The following is a 20,298-nucleotide window of genomic DNA, read 5'->3' on the forward strand; positions in this document are numbered from 1 at the left end:
AATCCAAGGTTACCCCTCTGGGCCTTTGCCCAGCCTGTGCTCTCTGTCAGGAAAACCTTCCCTCATCTCTCCATCTGTCAAAATCCTCCTAGTCCACGGGAGATCTCCGTGTGCTGGTATAGAACAATCTCCAACATGTACTTTCAAGGGGAAAGAAGCAAGATACAGAACAGTATGTACTGTATGTTTCCTTTTGGGGGAAAAAGGGAGGGCTAAATAATACACAGCATGCTTAAATATGCAGGGAATCTTCTGGAAAGAAGTCCCAAAAGGAGTAACTGGAGGAGGCCTGGGTTCTGGGTAGGAGAGAGTCTTGCTTTTCATTCTATATTTATATCTATGTCTACATGACTTATGTATATATGTATACATATCTATGTTCATATATATATATAATATATATATATATATATATATATATGCTTTTTTTTAAAAACCCTACAGCCTTCAAGCCCACTGTCCATAGTACCTTCCCAAATACATTTTATGGATAACAAAGAGTATTCCTCGTGTCCTAATTCCATCTTCACAGCTCCTGGGAGCTCAGCAAGAGGCCAAATAGGCCCTTCCCTGAAGGAGACCCTAAGCAAGAGTTCCATCAGGACAGTGAGTGGACGTCCCAAGGAGACTCCCTTCCTCCCTCCGCCCATTGGGGGCCTGGGACAGAGGGGGCATGTAGGATGCCAGCTGCCCATCCCCACCCGCAGCTGCTCACCATCCTGAATGACGCAGTTGGCCAGGAGGTCCTTGATGGTGTCCGCGTAGAGCAGCCGCATGCGCCGCCGCTCAGCCGCCACACTGTGCTCGGTCTTCTCCTCCTCGGTCTGCGGTGTGGTCTGCTTCAGCTTCACCTGCGAGCAGCGGGCGGGGGGTGGCACGGGGGATGCTCAGGGCAGGCTTCTGGAAACGGCAGGAGTGCCTGTGCTGCCAGCATCGTCACAAACCTGCGGCTTCTGGATAGCTACAAGTCTTTGTGCCCTCTTTGTCCCCCATTTTCCTGTTTCCGGGGTGACTGATCTATCACTTTCATCCTCCAAATGCCCCCCAGTCCCCGTTCTGGGGCAAAGGCATCCAGGATTGGGGGCATCTACTGGACATGTAAGGGGATGATGAGGCCTGAAGAATCCCCACGTGAGACGCACAGGGGCAGGTGGGGAAGAGGAGAGGGGGAAGGCGCCTGGGGTCGGAACACAGGTTGGGAGCACTCCCTCTGGGGGCTGTGGATTTCCTGAAGCACCTGCACACCTCCACCAGCCTCAGCTTCACCACCCTGCTCCAGGCCTGCCTTGACAAGCACCTGGGTGGCCCAGCAGCATCAAGCAGCCAGAGACGGCCCCCACCTTGGTGAGTTCCCGCTGGGCCACAAATGTGGCCAAGGCCTTGCACACGCTCCACTGCTTCTCAGAGCACAGGTCCTCAGAGGCCACCTGGATGCCCACCTGGGGAGGAAGAAGCAGTAAGAGGGGTGGGGAGGGGAGAAATGGAGCTCCCAACCTGAGGGTCCACAGCTCAACAAGACAGGAAGTCCCACCCCAGGCCAGGCCTCATATTCTATCACTTACTGAGTCTAGGAGGCCAGAAACCTAGGATTGGTTCTGATTCTACCCTTGGATCCCTGGAAAGCCTTGGACAAGTCACTTCCCTTCTCTGCTCCTTGGCTTCCTCGTCTATAAAATGGGAGTGAGCATGGGGACGCCTGGCTGGCTCTGCCGGTAGAGCACGTGACTCTTCATCTCAGGGTCGTGACTTCAAGCCCCACATTGGGCATGGAGCCTACTTAAAATATGAATGAATAAATGAATGAATGAATGAGTGCAATGGGAGTGAGCATACTGCATACCTACCCTCACAGGACTAAAGAGAGAATGAAAATGGCACTGAGTCTAGCAAAGGACTTAAAGTAGGTAAATGTTGGCTACATTGAAAAGACGGATATCTAGGGGGTACCCGGAGGGGACCCAGAGGCAGTGGGGACTCCATCATCCCAACCTCAGCGGCTCCACTGAGGGCCATTGCCTGGACCTGGTGTCCACAGGTGGGAGATACAGTCACTCCCCCAGAGAACCCTGCAGGATAGGACCCATGCTCCCATTTCACAGATGGGGAGACAGAGGCTATGGGAGGTGAGCTAATGGACTAAAGTTCAGGGCGCTCCCTGCTCCAGCCCTGCTGCCTCCAGGGTCAGGCATGCAGCTGTCTTCCCTGCTTTCCTGTGGCCACCTGGCTGGTGAAGAGAGTCTTAGGTGAAGTGTGAAGACCAACGAGACTGGAAGTCAGTCTCACATGGGAATCTATGTGACCTGGTGACCTGGGACAAGCCTCTTCCCCTCCCTGGACCTCAGTTTTCCCTTCTCTGTTATGGGGTGTTGGATAGGAAGATCTTTAGGATCCCCCCAGCCCTGACAGCTGTTTCAAAACCCCGCTGCCTCAACCAGGGCTCTGCGGGTGTGAGTGTACCCAGGCTGGGGACTGAGAAGGGAGAGGAGGGAAAAAACCCAACCCCCCACCCATCCCCCCAGGCAGCCCTCACCCCACACACCTCCATGCTAGAGTTGAAGGCTCGATTCACCTTGGCCTTGATATTCACCACTTGTCCGACACTGGGGAGAGAAAAGCAGGAGGTGAGCGTTCCAGAGGGGATAGAAGGGGGGAAGAGGGGCCCCAGATCCTCGCAGGGCCTCTGTGAAAGGGAGCTGGCAGGGAAACGTCATAGCTTACAGAGCATGGCCACATCGGCAATGTCACCGAGTCCTCAGAGTAAGCTGGCAAGACAGTGTTAGCACCTCATTGTACCGGTGGGGAAGAGGAGGCTGAGAGAGGAGGCATGGCTTCACTCCTCTCCCCCTTGTCCAGTGAATGCTCAAGCTTCTTTCTGCTTGTGGCTCCACAGTCCCCTCTTCAGAGAACCTGTCCCCTCCTCCGCAGAGCCCAATATGGTTCATCCTCCCAATGCTTCTTCCAACAGATGGTTCTCTGCGGTCTCCCCCACAATTCTTAAGCTCCACTGGGGCAAGGATCACTGCTGCTGTGCTCACCACTGACTTCAGGGCCTAGCACACCTCACAGGGTAGGTCCCCCGTAAATAGTGGCCTCCTGAATGAATGCATTCCACATCTGTTGAATGCCTACTAAGTGCACGGGACTATACATAGGGAGTGGGAAGGAAAATGGAAACATTCAAAGAGTGCCTACTATGTCCCAAGCATTACCTCATTAGAGTCTCCAAATAACTTGACAAGCTTAGGTTAGGGGGGATTGAACACCCGAGAGGGTAAGCCATTTGCCCAAGGTCACCCAGCTAAAAGGTGACAGAGTCAGTGTTCTAGACTGTCCTGTTGACTACACTGGCCCCACCTTTTCCAGCTGCAGCCTGTGCCTCTGGAATAACGCCCATGTCCAGCTGAACAGTCAGAATCCCTCAAGGGGCCGCCTTACCTGCTCTGTGTCTAACTGGAGGCGGCAGAGTGTGCCCGGCTGGTGGACTATGAGGAGGAGGCAGACAGGGGCTGGGGTGACCTTGAGCAAGTCCCTTCACCTCTCCGTGCCTGGGCCACAAACATGGATGGCAGAGGGCTAATTTCTTTCCCAAAGACACAGCCTCTTCCCCAAGGCTAGGAAGGGTCCCTTCCAAGGAGACTGCCTGTCAAGGGGTGGCAGTGGACACAATGGAAGAGCCACAAAGGCCTGGACTCCAGTCAAGCTCTCCCATGACTGTCACCCTACTGAGTTCGGTGACCTTGAATGAGTCACTTGGCCTCTCTGAGCCTATCTCCCTGTCGGTAAAGTACATAGAATGCATGACTACTGAGGGTCAGTCTAGAGGAGGTAAGACAGAGCCAGCACCAGGCCTGGCCCAGTGCAGGAAATCTGTAAATAACAGGAGCTCATGTTGGCCAAGGACCTGTCCATTTCTGTCCCTGCCTCCTAATAGGCATGAAGGGACTGTTGTTTTTAGGAGATGTATGCTGACATGTCAGGGGATGAGGTGTCATGATTCTGCAACTTACTTCCAAATAGTTCAGAAAAGAGAGAGAGAGAGAAGTATATGTATTTATTTATCCATATACAGATAAAGCATATTGAGCAAAAAAAAAAATTAATTCTTGAATCTCACTGGTGGTGATCATTGCACTCTGCAACTTTCCTATAATTTTGAAAGTTTTCATTATAAGAAATTAGAGGGGGAAATTCTATGATCCCTAAAATAAAAATAACAGTCTATTTTCTATTATTTGTGTCTCTTCTTCATCCCTCTCCTCCTCCCCCTCCTAGTCATCCTTCTCCTCCTCCTCCTCCTCTCTTTCTCCTCCCCTCCTCCTCATCCCCCTCTTACCCCTCCTCCTCCTGCTCCCCCTCCCCCACCTCCCCCAAAGCCAAGCAGACACTCATTTGGACTCCTGAGCTTTTCTTACCTCCTAGACTCTCTTCTATCCCACAGCTCAAGCCAAAACTGGCTCCTTCCCCAGGGTCCCTGCCCAGCTTCCTCAGGGGCCCCCTGAAGCCTCCAGCTCCCCAGCACCCCCTCCAGCTGTTCTTCACATCACAGAGGCAGCTCCCACAAACAAGTCTGACCCCCGTTCAAGCCCTTCCCCAGGACCAATTTACTGTCAGGGGACAAAGGAGCATGCTAAATGACACCACAGTGATGCTAACAGCAAACCCCAGATGATGGAGAATGAGGAGGAGAGAGACGGTGAGGGGACAGGGTGCCAGGGGAAGGAGTAGCACCTATAGACAAAAAAAAGAGTTGGCAGACACAACAATCAGCTGCAGCCTTATTTGACTCTAGACTTGAGCAACAAAAATAACTGTAAAGCAAAATAAAAACAGGGGCGCCTGGGTGGCTCAGTCGGTTAAGCCTCCAACTCTCGGTTTTGGCTCAGGTTATGATCTCATGGTTTGTGAGATTGAGCTCCACATCAGGCTCTGCATGGACAGTGCGGAGCCTGCTTAGGATTCTCTGTCTCCACCCGGACCCCGCTCACGCTTTCTTCCTCTCTCTCTCTCTCTCAAAATCAATAAAACTTTAAAAACTATAATAATCAATTTTAAAAATGGAAAAAGTAAAAATAGGTCTTACCCCTTAGAGATATGTTTTGAAATATTTTTGAATGGCAAAAACAAAAACAAACCAAAAAAACCTTCTCCAGTTTTCCTCAGGTGCAGCCAGGCCTTTCCTGGCCACCAACCATGTTCCCAACCCATTCCCAGCTTGCCCTTCTTTCCAGGGTCCTCTCCGGGTGCCCTTCTAGCCACACCCTCCTTGGCCCAGACTTACCTTCACTCTGAGTCCTGTGGCAAGTCCATCCACTATGCATGCCCACTCCCCACCCCCAGCTCTCTCCTCCCTAGCCCCTCTGAGCACCAGAACCTGTGTGGGCAGCAGAGACTTAGAACTGGCCCAGACAGAGCTTCCCTGGCCTTCAAAGTGTCACCACATACAGTATAATGATACTGAAGCCAGTTCAAACACCTCCTCCAGGAAGCCCCTTTGACTACCCCCTACACTACGACACTCACCCCCAGACATGTAGAAAGTGCAGCCCAGTGGTTAAGAACAAGAGCTCTAGGGTTCCTGGGCCCTCCACTAGCTATATGACCTTAAGCAAGTTATTTCATCTCTCTGTGCTTCAGTTTCCTCTTCTGTAAAAGGATGATACTAACAGCCAGAACCTCACAGCATTGTTCTAAGGATTAAATAGATTAATATATTTTAAAAAGCACTACAAGTAATGCATCAATATTAGTTCATTCACGATGACAAAGGAACAATACTAATAAAATGTTAAGAACAGGGGACCTGGTTGTGGGGTATTTAGGAACTCTTCTGCATGATCTTCTGAAATACAACTTCTTTTGTAAATCAAAAACTGCTCTAGAGGAGCCTGCATGGCTCAGTTGGTTAAGCATCTGACTCTTGATTTCAGCTCAGGTCACGATCTCATGGTTCGTGGGATCGAGCTCCATGTCAGGTCTATGCTGATGGCACAGAGTCTGCCTGGGGCTCTCACCCTCCCTCCCTCTTGCCCTCTGCCCCTCCCCTGCTTGTGCACTTGCTTGCACTCTCTCTCAAAATAAATAAATAAACGATTTTTAAAAAACTTCTCTGAAATAAAAGATATTTAGAATAAGAATTACAAAGCACCCCTATGTCAGAGATCATGATTAGCCTGGCACACACTCCTTGAAGTGAAATTATGTTTCTACACCTGCCTCCTGATAAATAGGGTCTCCTGGGGTCCAGGGACCACACTCCAGTTGGCCTTGCACACCCCAAACCCAGCATGGGCCTTCTCTGGAACAGGTGCAGGTAACAACAAAGGACCAAATAAATGAAGATGGGAATGGGCCAAATTTTCTCCTTAACTACAACATGCTGGGCACCCAGAAAGCCCTGAATTAACCCTTGGCATCTGATATCCTAGGCTCTGGTGGTGATTTAGGAGCAGGAGTGGAGGCCAGAGCACTGTATGCAGCCCCTACAAGGCTGGGCCAAGGGCTTGGTATCCTTATAGATATTGTATTATTTTTTTAATGTTTATTTATTTGTGAGAGAGAGAAAGAGAGAGAGAGAGAGGGAGGTGTGAACAGGGGAGGGACAGAGAGAGACACACACAGAATCTGAAGCAGGCTACAGAATCTGAAGCAGGCTGCAGACTCTGAGCTGTCAGCACAGAGCCTGATGTGGGGCTCGAACCCATGAACCACAAGATCATTACCTGAGCCAAAGTTGGACACTTAACCAACAGAGCCACCCAGGTGCCCCAGTATAAACGTTTTAAAAAGCAACTACAAAACAGAACAAACTACAAGGTACTGAGCTCCTCATTCTTGGAAGCATGTAAGCAGAGGTTGAATGGTCCAAGTTTCTGACTCAAGCTTTTCTAAGGGACCTTGCCTAGGAAACTTTCTACAGTCCAGTGACCAATGACCCACAGAGACTGTCCAAGTTAAAAAAAACATGCACTGTTTAAGACTACTCCCTTCCATTTTGCCAATAAGAAAACTGAGGCCCAGAGAAAGAGACTGACTTCCCAAAGTCACACAGCACCTCATGATGCTGCCTCAGCAATGGCTAACTCCAAAGCTGGCTATGGGAACTGACCCCATAGCACCCAGCTATGGCGGGCCAGCTCCTAGCCCATGCCTCTCCCAGAGCCCCTGCACATGGGCTACAGTCTACTCTGTAAAGGCCCTCAGTTAATCAAATCATGTTCCAGGGTTCCACGCAGCTCAGAGGTTGAGCAGGCAGGTGGGGAGCGGGAGGAGGAGCCATGGGTTGGTGGTGAGCAGATCAGGGGGACCACAGAGCAGGGCCACTTACCTGATGGTGTGCTCAAAATAGATATCGTCCATGGAGGCGGTGACACAGGGGCAGCCAGCGTGCCTCTCGGCTGGCATCAGAAGAAAGCTGTGGGTTAGCATCATCCCCATGTCCCTAGGGCTCTGATCAAATGTCAGGTGGCCCAAGCTAAGGCTGTGCCTCCTTGCCCACACCCACCCTTCTCTACTTTGCTTCCTCCGGTTACTACGTCCTGACCCTGCTTATCGATCCAGGTTTTGTCTGTCTGGGTCTCTCCCTTCTGCTAGACTGCAGGTTTCTGGAGGCCAAGGATTTTTGCCTTTCGTGTTCGCTGTGGGACATTCCATGAGTAGCTGTTGAATGAACGAATGGCCACATTGGGCTGTTCTACTTCTCGGCCCGCTCAGGCGCCATACATCTGCCCGGTCAGCCTCACCCACCTTTGTTTCCTTGACTGAGTCATTCTTACCGTGAGGACTGCACTCACTACCTTGGTCCCTCTGCAATCCCTCCCCTGTCCCCAGGGCTGGGTCACGGCTTCTGGTCTGTTCTCCCACAGACCCAATGCTGCCTCTTTCCCAGTGCTGGGGGACAGGTAGATCACCTATTTGTGCCCCGACTGGACTGTGAGCCCCCTGTAGGTTGGAGAATACTCAGAGCTCCACTGCTCAGTGTCAGAGCAGGGACAGAAGGGTACAGGGCTCAGAGCTGTGGGGGTTTGGGGCAGAGAGGGCAGGCCCAAGCCCAGGGTGGGGAAAGTGGTGGCGGCTTCTCGGGCATCTGGAACGATATGAGCAAAGGGCAGGGCAAGGAACCAGCGTGGCGCTCGGGAGTGACAGTGCCCATCTCTGATAATGGAGGCCTCTCCTCTAGGTGGTGGGGCCTCTGGTGGGAGGACAGCGGTGCCAAGCTCACCGGACAGGCAGGCTGTGGTGTCGATCCACTTGAGCAGCTGCCCAACGCTCAGCTCGCCGCGCTGGTTGGTGTGACAAGGCAGCACCAGCTGGCTCATCTGCACCTCGGTGGGGTTCCGGTACCCCTCGCCATCCGCCATGGCACCGTCCTTCTCCGCGCGCGAGGCTGACTTCCGGGATGTGCGGCTTGAGAACACGGAGGCGATGCTCTGGGAGAGGGTGGGGACGGGAGGTCAGCTCACCGCAGGGTCTCCCGGGGACACCTCCCACCAGACCCCAACTCCAAGAGTGGCCACCACTCTCAGACCCCAGGAGGCTCGCCGGATGCCGTTCCCACCCAGTTTCCTTTTGGCCAACAAGCCCGTGTTCTCGGGATCTCGGACCTGCGGGAGGGGGAGGGGGAGGGGAACGCATGCCTTCTCCCACCTGCTGGTGTGGGCCAGCTTGTTCAAGTTCTGCCTCAGATTGAACTTCACTCTTGAAAGATTCCCCCTGTCTCTGCAGGGAGGACTACGGAGCCCTCTAGCAGTCAAGCTCGGAGACCTGTTCTCAATGAAGGATTTCAAGAAGCAGCCCCTGTTTCACCCCCAAAGGGCCCTTCCTCCGGCTCCTAAGTTCTGCAGATGACATGAGAGGCAGCAGCCCCGTTGGGTGTTCCTCCATCCTGAGCACTTGGCTTTACTGCGTGGGAGGGCTCCGCCGACCCTGAGCAGCTGTCTGACCCAGGCCAAGGCTGCAGCAGCTGGTAGCTGGAGAAGCAGCAGAGAAAATCCTCAGACTCCTGAACTGAAGGTGCAGTTTCTGCCCAGGGCCTGGCTTGCCTCAGTCCCCAGGCAGAAGGGGTCGGGGGTACCCAGCAGGGCCCTGGTGGGGTGGGCCGGGGAAGGGGGGGCCTCCCGTCTCTCTGGCCCAGTCTCCTTAACAGGCCATGCATAAGAGCCGGGTGCACCTGCATGTGTGAGAAGAAGGACACGAGTTCCGATTCTCAGGGCTGATGGCGCTTGTGGCGATGATAACATCTAGTGCTGCCAACATCTAGTGCTTACTAAGCAGCAAATACTCTTTTGAGCACTTTATGTGTCCGAATTCCATTTTATTCATGCAAACAACCTGAGGTTGGTTCACTGGTGCCCTCGCTTTACAGGTGAGAACACTGAGGCTCCTGAACGTGGCAAAGGGCAGCTGGGGTCCAAGGTCTGGCCGCAAAGCCTGAGGTCCTATCCACCACCCCACACGGCCTGCTCCTGGGGCTGAGATGAGCCCGGGACCCCAGTCCTGTCAGCAGCAAACAGTGCCACGACCCGAGCCTGACCCTACCACAGCTGCATGCGGGGTCAAGGACGCCTCTTGTGCTGTGGTCCGTGTCCTTGAGTAACTTCCCTCGTGAGGCTACCATAGCTAATTCAATAAAAGCAAAGCACACCAAGGTGACTTGTTCAAGGTCACTGACCCCCAAGTGGCAGAACTGAGATTCAAACCAGGCCTGTCTGACCCAGAACGGCTTATGGGTTCCCAAAGAGGCAGCTCATTCCCAAGAGCCCCTGGGAATGAGGGGCAGCGCCAGACACCAAGGAGAGAGAGGAGGGTGGACCCAGCGCCAGCAGCCTGGGAAGAGGCCTGCAGGGTGCTAGGCTGCCAGGCTGCCAGGCCTGCAGGCGTCTGACAGGCCACTGTGGTCCAAGCAGCAAGACCCGTCACCATGGCAACTGCTGCCAAGGCACTTCCGGCGCCTGTTGTGCTCCAGGGGCCTGCGTGATGTGGCTGCCTTTCTGGGTGTGGGAGACGGTAGAGGGAGGAGGCAGGCAGACTCCACTCACCCACACTCTTCCCAAACCCATCCCACGGCCAGGGGTTCTGGGCAGACCGTTCCAGAAAGAAGCCATAGAGCAAGCTAGGGAAATGGGGGAGGCAAGGTGCAGAGAGGAAGTGGTCAGAAGAAAGGAAGCCGACCATATGCGGTTTCTGGGCAGTTCCCGGCATCCACACAGGGAGGCCCTATGTGCCATGCCTCTGCTTTACAAACCTATTTTCACATCTACTGCCTCACTGGGTCCTCACAAGGAAGGCAGAGGGTGAGGGCTGCTGACCCCATTTTACAAATGAGGAAAGTGAGGATGGAAAAAGCCCTAGACCCCAGTGGGGACACCGGAGTTCTAATCCTCCCTCTGCTTCTCACCTGGGCAGTCTCCACTCCCACCAGCCTCCTGTTTCCTGTTATATGAAAAAGAATCCCTACCCCCTCATTGGACTCTACGTGCCTGGAGGCAGGAGTTGGGCCTTGTTCAATCATTCATTCATTCCTTCATTCATTCATTCACCAAGCACTTTCCCTGTACCCTGACCTAACACTGAGAGAACAAAGATAAATCGGTCCATTCCCTTCATGCTTATGCATAGAAGGTCCTGACACACAGTAGGGCCTCATCAAAGGTTTGTGGAGGGACCACCAGGGACAGGCTTGAGTTCAAATCCTAGCCCTGTCCCTCTGGTGCTATGTGATTCCAAATAAGTCCCCTCCCCTCTTCAACCTCATCTTTTGCTCGCTGGGCAGGCAGGGTCAGGGGAAGATGCCAATCCCTAAGGTACCCCCAGTCCTAGTTTCAGGATTCTGGACTCTAACCCTGTAGGGTTCTAGCATGTCCAGCTAACATTTCCACTGAGAAAGCTGAGAAGTCCTGTCACCCTGTCAGACAGGAAGTCATGTGATCTGACCAGGGCTGAGCTCCCAGGTAAACTGGGGGACAAGACCCGCTAAGGGGCCCCCCCTACTCTCATCAAAGAGAGAGACCCAGAGCCCCGGGGCTGGAGCAAGAGTGGAAGGGACAGAGCAGCACCTGCAGCCCCGGGCACAGCCTCTCAGACTCCAACTCCTTCCTTGGCCCCAGGGCAGTCTGCCCACACCGTGGCTTGCCAGGCTGGTCCTCCTCCTATCCCAAGGTGGGCAGGCAGCCAGCCTGGGAGGCAGGGGCGTGTGCAGCCCAGACAAGCTTTGGCCAATGGGGCCCCGGTGCCAGGCCACTCCTCCCAGGGCCAGTCACGGGACAGCAGAGGCCCTGCATGGAATCAGGGACTAAAGCAGCCAAGACAGCTGACAGGGAGGGCAGAGCCCGCTGTGAAGGTGGAGAGGGCAGCTGGGGGTCAGAAACGTGCCCTCTCAGATGGCAGATGTGCCCACGGCTGGCCGCAGACCACAGCAGACCTGGCCAGATTTGGTCATCCCAGACTAGGTCTCGGCTGGCTACACCACGGGCTCTGTGCCCCTCCTCCTGGGCCACTGCTGCGTCACAGACCTGCTGCGTCAGAGCAGGAGAGGCCACTTCACCCAATCCCTTCACAGCTGAGGACACTGACGCACACAGAGGGACAGGCTGGTCCAGGGTCATGCAGCTGAGGAGCCAGGATGAACTCTCCTGGGCCAGGGCTCCTTCTAGATGATTTGACAACAACCCCACACAAATGGACAACCTCAAGTTGCTTTCTCTCCTAAGTACCAAGTCCCTAAACCCTCAGGCTCCCCCTCTGGCCGTACAGCTCAGGCCCCGGCTAGGCACCGCCTGCTCCCTAGACTGTCTCCACAGCCTGTCCACAGGCCTCCAGTGTCTCCACCTCCTTCGAGCTTCCGCAAGTGCCAGAGGGGTCTTCTCAAACCGCAAATCCACCAACATGACAACCATAACTTTCTGTACCCTGTCTTGCAGGAGCACTAGGTCCGCCCTTTACAACCCATTGCCCCCCCAGCCCATCCACTGTCCCCTCCCACACACATACTGTGGGACTTCATTCTGTCCCTTAGGACCACACAGACCTTTCTGAAGAGCTAGCCAGAGCAGACACCTCCCCTGCTCAAGACTCCTCAATGGCTCCCTGCTGTTCTCAGGATCAAGGCCCTGTTCTGTGGCTCCTGCCAGGACGCCCGCAGCTGCTCTCCCAAGCTCTAGACCACATGCCACTCCTCAGGGCACCACTCTCCCCCAGCTCCATCCCCCACCATGGCAGTGCCGCTTCTGCCTTGGATCCTTTATCTCCCTATGTGCCAGGTGAGCTCTCCTCTTCCCTCTTCAAGTACCCCCCCACCCCCGCCCTTCGCCAGGGAGGCCCCACAGCCTCAACTGTCTCCATCACAGCCCTAGCCAAGCTGTGCGGTCACTGTCTTAACAGCCACGTCCCTTGTCAGATAGGCATTCCCTTGGGACAGGGACAGACTAAGGACTAACCACGAAGCAGGTCCTGATTGAAACCTACAGAAAAGGAAAAGGAAGGCAAACGCCTATGACAGGTGGTCCCCAAGCTGAGACATGAAGACAGGATGGTTTAAGGGGCAGAAAGGACATAAAAGTAGCGGGAAGGGGTAACAGAACAACAGTGGCCCAGGGGATGGGATCAGGAGGGCAGAAAGAAGCAGGTGGGAATGTACTGGTACCTGGGTGGGTGGAGTGAGAGGGAGAGGGGCCAAGGGGTCTCTGGCAACCGGGGGAAAACCCCCAGAGAAGTTTGTGACTTACAGTGATGAGCCAGGAAACTAGACCAGGGAGCAGCGAGATTTTAGTTCCTGAACCATCTGGATCCACCTGGAACAGGCCTAGAGCAGAGCAGACTCACCTATCCTTGTGCAATCTCTCAACTGACCCACGGGCCATAGGGGTCAAGTCTGATTCCACAACTATAGCATGTGACCTTGGGCAAGCTGCCCAACCTCTGTGGGCCTCAGTTTCCTCATCCGGAAGAATGGAATCATAACACACCTCATTAGTGTGTATGTCATTGTGGGGATGACATTTAACGCAATGAAGTGTTTAGGGCTCGCAGCACCCACCCACCATATGACTGACATTTATCGAGCACTTACTGTTAGCATTTTTAAAGCTGAATTTGGGCTTTCCACAGAAATATAGCTGGGAGAGACTCAAACATAGTTCACACTGACTGTTTACGCAGTACTTTCTCACCTGAGCTCACCAGAACATCACGGCAAATCTGTGAAGAGGTACGGTTGTTAGCTCCTTTGAGAGGTTCAGTGAGAATTCAAAAAGCCAGTGATAGTGGAGCAGACATTCAGGCCTGTGTAGGAGGCTGCAAAGCCCATGTCACTCCCTCCCCACTTCCCGAGGCGGTGGGGACCAGAAGGGAGGCCTCAGGGGGGCAGGGAGAGGCAGCCTCTGGCCTGCCCTAGGAGCCACTGGCCAGGCCTCCTGAAAGGCCCGATTGTCTGAGCCAGGCCTCTCTGTGCGGTGTGAGGAAGCTGTCCACTCTAGACGCGCTGTCCCCACAAAGGGGAGTCCAGCAGCTCAGAGACACCAGGGTGGCCTCCTGGCACTTTCCTACCAGCAAAGTGGGAGCATTTGTCAACCTCCTGAATTCCCCTTTGGGCCTATTCCCCATCTTCCTCCCAAAAAAGGCTCTGAGGCAGCCCGCACACGCACAGCACACAGACCGCACAGGCACCCAGGACTGAAATGCAAACAAAGTTATGGAACCAAATAAGGGAAGAGAGGATGATGTTAGGAACCCAGTTGCACAAAGATGCTGCCGTGAAGAATCACATTTCACATTGAGATTCCCAGCAGACGTGAAAAGGTGAAAAGGAGTAGCAGTGGGCACCAAAGTCGTAGATTTAAAAAGAGTGAGCTCTCGTCCAAGAAGCAAACTTGAGGGCCGGGAGGAGGACACCAGTGGCCCGTCCCGTAGGCTTCTGATTGTCATATAACATGAGATCATATCTTCATTCTATAGGATAAAACAATAGCCCCCAGTGCCCATGGAAAACATCCTCATTTTACTTCTGGCTGCAGGCTATGTGGGCACTAGACCTGTTTCAAGATTACAGGGTGGGAAATGAGAGCAGCATTCTGCAGTAAGCATCTCCTCTGCCAGTCACTCAGGTAACGTTTATGGAACACCTGCTATGCATCAGGCTTTATGCTAAGAAATTTCATGTGTGTTATCTCAGTAATTTTTACATCTGCCCCGTGAGGCGTTGTTATTCTACCCATTTTGCTGATGAGCACACTCAGATACTTGCTTCAGAGCTGAAGACAATACCAGACCCAACAGCCGGAGTCCACATTTATGTCTCTACAGAATTTTCATGGGCCTTGGAGATGGGGAAGATGGAAGAAATTCTTCCAGTCTGAGACTCAGCGAGAGGAAGCAAACGACTCCAAGCCATGCGACCAGTCAGTGACCAAGAAAAGCAGAGGCCAGGAACCTGGGTCTCCTTCCAGAGCCCAGAGTCTGGTGCAGGCTGATCAGGCCCCGGCTCCCCGCTTCCTCTGACAGCCAGCTCCTATGCTCTCCCAGTATGAAAGAGGGGAATGGGAGGGCCACCAACCTTCTACTCCTGCCCTACACTCCCAATCTGATGAGGGTGGGGGCTGGCGGTGGGGCATAATTGAAACTCTGAGCTAAGGACAAGCTTTCCTCAGGGTAGCCCCATGCTTCCAGAAGTAGAGCTCCATGGGACATTTTCAGTTTAGTGTCTTCCCGTAAACTGAACATAAATGGAATGTTTGTCAGCTCCTCATCCCCAGAAGACCTCGGACAATTATTTTACCTCTCCGTGCCTCAGTTTCTTCACCTGCCCAATGGGGTAATAAAAGAACCTGAAGTTATCGTGAGGATTATAAAAGACAGTGAGCCCATCAAAATGGCTGGAATCAAAATCACGGACAATAATAAGTGTTGGCAAGGATGTGGAGAAAACAGAACCCTTGCACATTGCCTGGGGCGGATATAAAATGTTTGACCTGCTATGGAAAACAGTTTGGCAGATCCTTGAAAAGCTGAGCATGGAAATACCACATGACTTTGTAATTCCATTCCTAGGTATGTACCCAAAGGCACTGAAAACTGGGCCTCAAACAAATGCACGTACACCTGTCCATAGCAGCATGGCTCATAATAGCCAAAAGGTGGAAACCACCCAAACGCCCATCAATGGATAGATGGATAGACAACTTGTGGTATATCCATATAACAGAGCAGTAGTCAGACATGAACAGGCATGATCGATACATAAAACATGGATGGATCTCAATGCTTCATGCAAAGTGAAACACGCCAGACACAAAAGGTCACTCAGCACACAATTCCATTTATACAAACTCTCCTGTGCAGATAAATCCATGGAGATGGAGCACAGATCAGTGGTCGCCAGGGTCCTTCTGTCCCCAGGAGGAAAGGGGAGAAACTTCTTAAAAGTTAAGGGACTTTACTTTGAAGTGATGCAAATGTTTTGGAACCAGATAGAGGTGGTGCTTGTACTAAGTCACACCGCATTGTACACTTGAAAAGGGTTAGTTATAGGTTATGAGTATTTCACCTTGATAAATATTTATTATTTTTTAATTCTTTTTTTTAAGTTTTTGATACAGAGACAGAGCATGAGAGGGGGAGGGACAGAGAGAGAGGGAGACACAGAATTGGAAGCAGGCTCCAGGCTCCGAGTTGTCAGCACAGAACCCAGCACGGGGCTCGAACCCACGGGCTGTGAGATCATGACCTGAGCCAAAGTCAGAGGCTTTAACCGACTGAGCCACCCAGGCACCCCTATTTTTTAATTCTTAAGAGATACCATTTTAGGCAAATATCAGGTGAGTCTGCTAATTTAACTTAAATATAAAATGTCAAATATATATATATTTTTAAAGATATTGGAAGCAAGAGTGTTTAGCATGGCTGAGTCGGTAAGCATCCGACTTCAGCTCAGACCATGATTTCATGGTTCATGAGTTCGAGCCCCATGTCAGGCTCTGTGCTGAGAACCTGGAGCCTGGAGCCTGCTTCCAATTCTGTGTCTCCCTCTCTCCTGCCCCTCCCCCACTCACACTCTGTCTTTCTCTCAAAAATAAATAAACATTAAAAAATTTTTTTTAATGTTTAGCATGATAAAAATGTTAAATTTCATGATTAGTTACTATCTAGGCCTCAGTGTCCTCATCTGTTAAGTAGGACATTTAACTGGATAGTCTCCAAGACTCTCTTTAACCATGAAGGGGTTGGCATATAGGAAGAACTCCTTACCAAGGCCCATGAGGCCCCACAGAAGGGCTTGCCACACTTGCCACCACAGGGCCTTTGCTCATGCTAGTCCCTTTCCCTAGAGCACTCTTCACCTCTGCAAAACCTACTCACCTATGCCTCGTATCCATCACCTTTTCCTCACTCTCACCAGCCTGGCACCATGTGCCTCCCCTCTCTAATGCTCTCCACTCTGACAACGTTGAGAGGTTGGAATGTTGAGTGCACTGTGGTTGGACTTGGGTGGCCTAGACCAGAAGACCCCACTGGCAGGAGCCCTGTCTTTCTCCTCCTGGAGTCCACAGGGCCCAGCACAGCACCTGCCTCGCTGTGGACCAAGTGAATGAGTTTGTTCAGTGGGTCCCCGATCTCCACTAGCGTCATCCCGTGTAGACACTCCCCCCAGGGAGAATGCTGGCCATGTCAGGTGAAGTTCCTCACTAGAGACCCCACGCCCACTCCTGCACCCTCATTCCATTCTAGAACAGACAGCTAAACATCACCTGCCTCCCTCCACCCCCAAGGGTAAAAATAACCTTGTCTGAAATTGGACACCTACCCTCAGCTAGTTCACCCTGAAAACTGCCCCTTCCCACTAAGAAGCCTGGGTGAGGAGGGCATTTGCTGAATGCCTTCCCATTCACACCTCCTATTTGAGGTGTTGCCCTTGGGAAGATACCCAGGGGGACCGAGTCCCAAGCCCTGTCCAAGCTCCCCCAGCCTCCATCTACACCACAGCCCCTTCTCCACGCTGAGAGCGAGAAGGGCTTCGGAGATTAAGCACAACTGCTTGCTTGTGTGGTGGGGACACAGGCATGGGCGGCTCTCTGTCCAAAGGTCTTCAGAGTCAGGCAGACCTTGGGTAAGTTATTGAGAAACTGTTTCCTCCTTGGGGGGAAAAAACAAATACCTCAGCCCCATCCGCATCCAAGAGTAGAGTGAGAATTAAGGGAGGTCCCCAAGCCAAAGGCCCCCAGCTAACTGTGAAGTGCTGTGCACACATGAGGGGGCAGTAAGCTGGACGGGGAACCATCACAGATGCCACCGCTGCTCGGCCACCCTTTCTTACTGCTGCATCCCACACGTTTGTGCCACAACGGCGGGGCCCTTCCAGGGGACACACGCACACGTGCACACAGGCACACACACATGCGCACACACACATGCACACGTGCACACATGCTCCCCTCCCCTCACTGCAGGAAACACCATGGTAGCACTGCCCATTCCCTGCACTGTCCGGGGTCAAGGCACTTGTTCCACTGGATGCTCAAGGCCCAGAGGCCTGGGAGGGAGGAAGGTGGCCACCACCAGTGAAGAAACCACCAGCTCTAGGAGCTGAACACGATGTGAATCCTCAGATCTCAGGACTGTGAAGACACCTCGTGTGGGCTGGACAGCCTCTCTCAGATCCAAGAGTCTCTGCTACCGCACCCCTCAGCGGGTGTCCAGCAAGAGCTTGCTCACTCCCAGAGACGGGGGGCTCCCTCCTTTCTGACACCCACCCTTCCACTGAGGTGCGGGCCGCCTGTCAGAGCTCTCCATGCCCCTCACACCACTGGCAGCTGCTTCCCTGGTGCTCCCTGTGTTGGGGCTGTTTGCTACCTCCCTCCCCCTACCTCCAGCAAACCTCAGGAAGAGGCAGGAGGGATCTAAACACAGGCAATCTGAGCCCCAGCACCACTGGCCCCCACTGTGTGGCCCTTCAGCGCAGACAAGTCCTATAGTAGGCAGCCAGAGACCCACATTCATGGATAACACCTCCATGCCAGAGCCCCCCCGGCAGTGAGGGGGCCATTCGGCCGCAAACAAAAAGCCCAGCCTCCCCCTCATCACACCCCTGCCTGTGCTCCCTGACAGGCAGCCGAAACTGCCAGCAGACCTGCCTCTGGGTCACCATGGCAACAGGCGCCCTTCACCTTGGAGCTGGGCACGCCAGCTGCAGGTACCCCGAGCCCCTCCAGGATGGCAAGGGTGAGAGGGAGAAGGAGCCAGAAGAGAGAAGTGGGGAGAAAAGAGAGATAACAGAGAGAAAGGAGGGGACGATGGGGAGACAGAGACAGAGAGAGACAGAATAGGAAACCACAAGGCCACAGCACAGAGGCTGTAGGGAACAGAGCGAACCGAAGCGAGGAGACAGATGCAGGCACTCAGCAGAGGGAAAAGTAAAGGAGCAGGAAGGCCCACCTCCCACCTCCCCTGCTGCACATACTCCTCAGGCCTCAGCCGCTCTCAGCCCTGCTGGAGGGATTCTGGCCTGGCTGGGACTTCCCACCCCAGGAAGCTGGCAGTCCGTAGCCCCTCTGAGGCCTCAGCTCCTTCTCCAGCCCCTGCGGGCCCCCTCGTGCTGAGGGACAGGGTCCTGTCCTCCCCAAGCAGGTGAGGCCCCTCTCCCACCCTCAGGCAGGAGGCCCCCAGTACTCCCCAGTTCTCCTGCCCACCCTGGGCGCACCCTTTACACAGCACACCCACACTTCCTCCCCCACAGTGTTCAAGAAACCGTTTCTAAGCAGAGCGGCCTGAGTGAGAGCTCCAACTTTATCCCTGGACGCGTTCCTTCCACCAGCAAGGCGAGGACCAGGCCTCAGATGGGCCTAGCGAAGGAACACCAAGCTAAAGGGGCTGCTTCCAAGGCCCTGAGTCACCAGGCTGAAGGGATAGGGACCCAGAGCTGGGCTGGGACCCTGGCAGAGGCTGCGGGGCCGAACAGGTCATCTAAGGTTCTCTCCAGACACTCACCACACTCCAGAACCTTCCCTCGGCCCCAAGTTCTCAGCTGCAAGGTCGCCTTCTCATCCCTGTCCCAGGTGCCCTGCACTGTCTCGGAGGAATTCAAGAAAGGTTTGTTGAGAAGATGATGAGCTGGACAGAGAGAGAAGGAGGAAACAAACAGGAAGCCCAGGGGGCAAGCGGGAGGGCCTCAGCAAGGCCCCGTGGACAGAAGCTACTTAGAACCCTGGCCCCTCCTCTGTCTCCCTGGATGACCTTAAGCCATTTACTTCAAGCCACAAGAATAGACACACTCTGTGCATTTTGTTTGCACAGAACATTGTAAATGCTCAATAAAAATGTGAAAATGTGCTAAACTAAACCTGGAGGTGTCTCCAATGGAGTACCACGTCTGTCTGTCCCGTTCAACATTTGATCAGATGGCTGTAACGAAGAGAAACCCAGCCACAGCCAGCCACCTGAAAATGTTTATAAAAACATAAAACCAAGCAGATGAAATGAACAAGATTTGCAGTACCCGCCGGCATCTAAGTTCTTCTGTTGCCCTTTAAGTTATGTGGCTGCTGGGGTGGCTCTAGCTTAACGGCCCATGTCCTCACGATTTCATCCGCCTATGACAGTGACACTTCCTGCTGAAGGCCTCCACTACGGCGGCGAGGGTGGAAGGCGGGGGTGTGTTTAGAGCAGGGGATTCTGTGACAGGAAGGAGGCCGCCTCCAGCCAGGGTGAGGCCAGGCCCTGTGAGGGGAGCTTGTGGGAAGGGGAGGCCTGGCAGGACAACCAGGCAAGAGGGGGTGGCAAGGGGGGCTGTCTTACATGTGGCCCAGGGACAGGCCTCAGGCTACAAATCTGAGGGCTGGCAGGGTCAAAGGCCAGGAGGGTCTCAGTAAAATATAAAACCAAGACCAGGAGCCCCTGGCTGGCTCAGTTGGTAGAGCACATGACTCTTGATCTTGGGGTCGTGAGTTTGAGCCCCACATTGGGTGTAGAGATTACTTAAACAATAAAATTTAAAAACAAAAACCAAAAAAACCCCCCAAAAACCCAAAAGACCAAACAATGGTGCACAAGGTTAGAAAGAGGCCAAGAGGCCAATTCTAGCTGGGAATCAACATCAATCTTTTTCAAAACTCCCATTCATTCCTTCAAGATGCTGGGGATACATTAAACATGTTCTCTAATGGACAGACGGTAAGCAAAGGGACATGATCATTTTAGAGAGTACAAAGCGCCATAAGAAACAGTGGATGTGATGAAGACAGAAAGTGGTGGGAGGGGAGATCTAATTCGGGCCAGGCCGTCAAGGAGGCTTCAGGGCCCAGATCTGGATGCACG

General features: G+C 53.3%; 1 protein-coding gene across 5 annotated transcripts in view; it reads right to left on the reverse strand.

Moving 5' to 3' along the window:
* ACOT11 (acyl-CoA thioesterase 11) overlaps positions 1–20,298 on the reverse strand; it is a 70,752-nt gene that overhangs the window by 12,502 nt on the left and 37,952 nt on the right. For 4 of the 5 annotated variants that reach the window (XM_029947784.1, XM_029947783.1, XM_029947782.1 and 1 more), the window contains exons 2-6: positions 8,219–8,426; positions 7,325–7,394; positions 2,540–2,600; positions 1,341–1,439; positions 716–851 (exon numbers count right to left, since the gene is read on the reverse strand). In XM_029947784.1, coding sequence (XP_029803644.1) covers positions 716–851; positions 1,341–1,439; positions 2,540–2,600; positions 7,325–7,394; positions 8,219–8,357 — 505 coding nt within the window. In that variant the 5' untranslated portion in view covers positions 8,358–8,426. Of the gene's footprint in view, positions 1–715; positions 852–1,340; positions 1,440–2,539; positions 2,601–7,324; positions 7,395–8,218; positions 8,427–13,163; positions 13,188–20,298 lie in introns of those variants that run through there. The other variant, XM_029947785.1, reaches the window with a different exon arrangement.

Source organism: Suricata suricatta, chromosome 8, assembly GCF_006229205.1.
Source record: "Suricata suricatta isolate VVHF042 chromosome 8, meerkat_22Aug2017_6uvM2_HiC, whole genome shotgun sequence".
In the NCBI taxonomy this organism is placed as follows: domain Eukaryota; kingdom Metazoa; phylum Chordata; class Mammalia; order Carnivora; family Herpestidae; genus Suricata; species Suricata suricatta.